The sequence below is a fragment of the Pseudocercospora fijiensis genome (assembly GCF_000340215.1).
Source record: "Pseudocercospora fijiensis CIRAD86 unplaced genomic scaffold MYCFIscaffold_10, whole genome shotgun sequence".
Classification (NCBI taxonomy): domain Eukaryota; kingdom Fungi; phylum Ascomycota; class Dothideomycetes; order Mycosphaerellales; family Mycosphaerellaceae; genus Pseudocercospora; species Pseudocercospora fijiensis.
Window position 1 is genome coordinate 1,630,934 of NW_006921541.1, and position 6,067 is coordinate 1,637,000.

At 43.1% G+C, this 6,067-nt stretch overlaps 1 protein-coding gene across 1 annotated transcript; it reads left to right on the plus strand.

Moving 5' to 3' along the window:
* Positions 1–1,889: 1,889 nt before the first annotated feature.
* MYCFIDRAFT_216883 (glycoside hydrolase family 43 protein) lies at positions 1,890–2,933 on the plus strand (the record flags this gene model as incomplete). The annotated part of the gene is made up of 1 exon (XM_007933379.1): positions 1,890–2,933. One exon carries the CDS (start codon positions 1,890–1,892, stop codon positions 2,892–2,894), a length of 1,005 nt encoding a protein of 334 aa, XP_007931570.1. The 3' UTR covers positions 2,895–2,933.
* Between the last annotated feature and the right edge of the window lie 3,134 nt (positions 2,934–6,067).

The following is a 6,067-nucleotide window of genomic DNA, read 5'->3' on the forward strand; positions in this document are numbered from 1 at the left end:
TAAACCTATTATATAGGTCTTAAACGCGTAGACTATAGTAGATTAAGGTATTGTTTATAGTAAGAAACATGCCTCTATCTAGTCGAGGTAGTATAAACAACTCTAGCTAGTCTTCGAAGTCTACGGCTTTAATAGAGCCTTAGTAGATTAGGTAATCGTCTAGATAACCCTTACTTGTTATAGTAGATAGTATAGACTATCTCTTTAACCTCTTCGAGCCCCCGATATCTTTATATAGTATATTAACCTTAGAATAGCTATATTTCCTCTATCTAGTGCGCTCGTTTAAACTAGACTCGTCGATATAATAAATATAATCTATTAGTATCCCCTTCTATAGTATCCGCTAGTTCTCGCGTAACTCGTAGCTCTATTCTAGTACCTTACGCTACGCCTTCTTCTTTAAGAAGTTATACCTCTTAATAATATTACTAACCGTAGACTTAGATACTATAACGTTAAACTCGTCGAATATAAACTATACGGTCTCGGAATAGTACGAAGTTAGTAGATCGCGAAGATAGTCGATTATACGTACCTCCTACGCTAAAGTAAGGGCTCGAGACGGTCCTTTCTTCGCCTATTATAGATATAGCTCGCTAAATAATATAATATTAATCCTTAGGGCATCGACGGCGCGCCTACTAATACGAGTCTTCTATGCGATACTACGATTAGAATAGCCTTCTGCCTATAGATCTTTAATAAAGGTAATCTAATCCTCCGGTATACGCGTACGGTACGAGAGCGCGTATTTCTAAGCTATATACGCTATTCTAGGCGACTAACAACACCTAAGAACGGCTATACTATTAAAAAAGCGACGACAAGTATGCTAGTAATAATACGATTGATTGCAGCTACTCGGTATTCGGGTTTACTAACTAATTGGTAGGCTTCGCGAACGACGCGTATAGACCCTAGGTAGGCACGCTTACCTTGGCACGGTAATAACCAGGAGCCACACAGTCAAGATTTCGAACATTCAGGTACGAATCGCCTCGATGAAGTGAAAGGGTAGGAAGGGCTCAAAAGGGGCTTCCATACGCACAAGACACCCTGTACAAGTCACGTACATTTCTGCCGGGCGAGTCTGGAGGTGCTTTCTCGCCAAGACGAAGCCGAAGTCACAGGCGTCACTGCCAGTTCGTCGGTTCGTCCTCGGATGAGCTCTCCTGGGTCACAAGAACAATCACGGACATGCAAGACGAAGTATACATGTATCCATGATGGGCTCCAGCGGGACACCGAATTGCCCACGATGCAGACGTTAAGCATTCAATACTCCATTCATCAGCCAAGATGAAGTGTAGTCAATAATGACGTTCGCAGAACAACAGGGAAATCCCCGAAGGCTCTTCTTATTAGAAGCTTCCTCACAGCTACACCCTGCATATATAGCGGCTCGCGATGGCTCGGATCGTCTGCACACCATCCAAAACAACCCGAGCCAGTCGCGAGACGTCTTTGACCTCCGCACCAGCTGGACGTCTGGAGACCTCGCAGATCTTCATAGACGAAAACACATCATGACCAGCGTGACCACGGCTCCACAGTAACATCGTCTGCCAGCGCAGCAAGACCAAGACCGAAGTCGTGTAGTCGTCCAGACTCAGAGCCAATAATGGGCCTCTGCAGACCCGTTGCTCAGTAAATGAGCGAGGAGCAGAGGAATGTTTATCTGCATGCAGGAGGGTCAGGCAGCCCGACAACCTCTGAACGAGGGTGCATTGCGCAGTGCCGCCGAGGATGAAATACTATAAATTGTCTTCATCCCCCGAGGTGGGTGTCTGTTGTTGTGAGTGTTCTGCGATATATTCGTATCATACTGCACGGAGTCAACAGCACCGGCACTCATTACTTACCTGCATGCCTATCATCTTGCAACAATGCCTCTCATAGAACTCGTGCTTCTCATTTCTTCGCTCGTGGACGCTTCGCCAACACATCGGCTGCTGAGACGAGCACCTCGCACTGATGTTCTGGGAGGAGCAAACTTCCCGGATCCAACGCTGTTAGACGATGCAGGCAAGACGTATGCCTTTGCAACAGTCGATGGTGCAGGTCACCAGGTTCCGGTAACCAGCAGCGACGACTTCCATAGCTGGTCTGCCATCTCAGAATCTTTCCCTTCAGAAGGAGTTCCTGCATTCAGCTCCTGGGCAGCTCCAAACACGATCTGGGCACCGGATGTCAATAAGTTGGACGACTATGATGGAAGTTATGCCATGTACTACTCTCCGGCTTTGTCATCGGACGGTTCAATACACTGCATTGGTCTTGCGAGGAGTGCCAATATTGCTGGACCTTACAATGATTCTTCGACTGAGCCCTGGATTTGTCCTCAGGAGCAAGGAGGTGCCATCGACGCCGCAGGGTTCCTGGATGATGATGGCAAAAGATATGTACTGTACAAAGTCGATGGTCCAGCTGCTGCGAATGGAGGATACTGTGCGAGCACTGCCAACACACCCAGTACTCCCATCATGATCCAGCCAACGCAATCCGACGGCTATACCAAGATTGGTGATCCCGTAGAAATCTACAACAACAATGGTGTCGAGGATCGCTACCAGACCGAGGCCCCGTCGCTCATTAAGGGCAGTGATGGCACTTATTTCCTCTTCTTCAGCACTGGCTGCTATGACGATAACAGCTATACCACCAGCTATGCCACCAGCACAGACGGCATCTTCGGACCGTACGAGAACAGACAGGTCCTCTTGAAGAATGGCGACTACGGTCAATTCGGTCCAGGCGGAATGGATCTTGCTCTGGATGGAAGTGGGAGAGCGGTATATCATTCTTTGAAAGGCGACAATGATATTTCGCAAGGTCGCGTCATGAACACGGCCATGATCTCGCTTTCTGGTCGAAGCGCGTCGATCAATTGAGTAGTAGCGTGGACAATGGGTTGGATTAGGTTTCTTGGGTGTTCTTGGTGTTGCCCAGATTTTGCAGCTGATGATGAGGCGATGTACATATGATCATTATGAACGCTTCTGCACGTAGCCACTCGTAACAGGGATCAATCAAGTTCTGATGTGGCATACAGCACGGCAAGCCACTGCAGGGTCGAGGACGGGAAGTGCTGTAGAGTGACGACATTCAGTAGCGTTAACGTGAGATTACATGTATCCCGGCTCATTTTACTATGCACGCCCATGTCGTCGACGATTTGCTCACCGCATTGGCTGACGAGGAGGCTGTACGGCACTGTACATACTGGTGTCTGATGCCGCGGAGGTTGATGACAGCAGGCCACACGGCACGGTACTTCTGTATATACACTGTAGCCTTTTTGGCCCTGCTGCTGCTCTATTATTCTAGCCACGCAGTCGACTGGCCAACTCGAGGAATTGCATTTGCGCGGCATCCCCAAGCTTCGAACTATTACGCACAGCGCAGTGGATTACTTACGTAATACTGCATTGCCGGCGGTTGAATTAGCTTCGTTGATTGCCTATATTCTATCTCTTCTATAGTCTAAAATACAGTGTAGAAAATTCTTTAAGCTAAGAAGTTACGTGCCTGTTATGTGACTAAGCTAACGCGTTATACACCCCCTTAGCTTGTGCAAAAGGGTTTTAGGCAAGGTAGTTAATGCTTCTTTACATATAAACAAAAGAAAATTAATCCTTTCAACTCCTTATATAGTACTTTATTAAAACACTAAAAAAATGGTTTAAATCTACACTATATATAAGAGAGTCTTATTTTATACCCCGATTACCCTAGAAGGATATCGTTACATAATCCGGACTGTATATGCACCTTTATATATAGTCCCTATTACTAGGAACTATTGTCTTCCTACGTAGTCTAGGCACAGACCGACACTATTAAGCCTTATCTAAGTACTCGTATCGTATAGTAAAGTTAGTTTAGCTAAACTAAGCCCGTTATATTATTACTATCGGTTATTATATCAATCGCATAGGTGGCGTCTATTTAATTAGATAAAGGATTAGGTAAGATGTGTATTAGTTAAACAGATTTAATAAATCAGAATAGGTAACTTAACTAAGGACGCTACCCTTAGCTAAGACTACTACACTATTATTACTAGTACTAATACAATCGCCGTAGACTTGTTATTAGTTAGTAGAAGTAACGTTCGAAGTAATAATATAGGCGACAGTAACGTACCCCGCAAAGTAAGGTTTTCCTATACTATTTGTTTAGTCTATATTAGAAGGTAAGGTTGAATCTTTTGTTCTAATTGGTCGTCGTTATCGTGTTAGACACTTTTGCTAGCGCTAATCGATGAAGGTATGCTCAATCGACTTAGTTACAATTAATAGTAAATAGGGGGGGGGGCTACTACTACCTATTATATAGAGTTGTCTTCGTGTTGCTAAAGAGGAAGAGATTGTTAGAGGAAGAGTTGCCTCCTTATATACCTCATTTCGGCTCTGCTTTACTTTGTAGTCTGTTAGTTAGTAGCCTTAATAGCCTAAGTTGCTATATAAACCTCTGTTAATTCTATAGTCTATAGAGTTTAGTAAGTCTATCGGCTAGTATGTCCTAGGTAGCTAGGTATTTACAGTGAATCCTTCTAGCCTTATATTCTTGCCTTAGCTAGCACTAGTGAATATCTATATAGCGTAGCTTCGTGTCCAATTTGCTAGTATTAGCCTTAATAATGCGGATAGTCTGTATATTGTTACAATACAGTATAGGGGTCTTATTTAGTATAAGCCCTATGTTAGTAAAGAAACGTCTCTACTATATTATCTCTAATCCTATATGTAACGCTGCAAGTAGCTCTACTTCTATTATAGACTTAGTAACAGTTGACTATCGTACTGCCTTCTAATTAACTAGTCTATTAAATAGGCTAAATAGCCAGCCTTCTAATAACTGCCTTATTCCTTTGTAGTTACTATATAAGGCATTAGATGCACTATAAAACTTATTGAGCTTATAGGTTAAGTGTGCCGTAATTGTTAGTCTAGCATTATTGTATTCTAGATACAGGTCCTTTGTCTAATAAAGGTACTTGATGCACTAGTTAGTAGCAGCTATATCTACCTGCCTAGGATTTTAAAGTGCCTTTAACAACAATGACACTGCTTTGGCTATGTCTAGCCTCGTTTATACAGCTGCGAAGTTGAGTGATCTAATACGGCTCTAATAAGCTAGTATCGCTATAGGATCGAGGTGTGTTGTATCCTCGCTAGGTTCTAGTTTCTTATATAGCTTATATCTAGTTAGCAACGGTAACTCGGCTCTTCTCCTAACGTTGGTAATGTTATATCGCTAAGCTATCTTCTTAATATAGGTCTTCTAGGATAGCTAGAGCTGTCGTATAGAGCGATCTCGCTTCACTTTAATACTAAGGAACTATAAGAGCTTCCCTAGGTTATTAAGCTCGTATTCCTTTATTAGCTTCTGCTTTAGGTCTATTGCCTTCTGTTTGTATTAACGGTAATACAATAGCACTATGTTATCTATATAGAAGAAGATGAATATATGCTTGTCTAGGTCGGTGTACAGGCAGTCTACGTTGTTAACTAGTTGCATACTAAGGTTTTCGAGGGTAGTTATAAAGTAATTGTACTAGAGCCGAGGAGACTCCTATAGCCTATACAATGCCTAAAGCAGGCGCAGTACCTTACCCTTCTATGCAAATCCTTCTAGTAGTCTTAGATATAGTATATAGGGCAGTATAGCGTTGAGAAATGCATTTACTATATCTATCTGCTCGGCCTCTAGATCAAACTTTGCAATAATAGCTATTAGGGCTCTAAACACCCTTGCTACGAGGGTTAACGTATAGGTATCCAGGTATGTGCTCTTTTGTAGGTCTCCTCTTACACAGACTCTTGCCTTAAACTTTACTAGCCGTCTATTCGCATTACCCTTATATTTGAATACCTAGGTGAGGGGTAGAAGGTTAGGTTTGTCTAGTATATTAATGTCGACCTATTTAAATGTTCCTATTTTGAGCGCCTTGTTAAACTCAACTATTGCAGCGTATATCCAATGCTCTTTAAACTTGCTCTTAAGTACCTGTCGCCAGTTACGTAGCTCTGCTAGTAGGTCCGAGACCTTTAGTACAAGA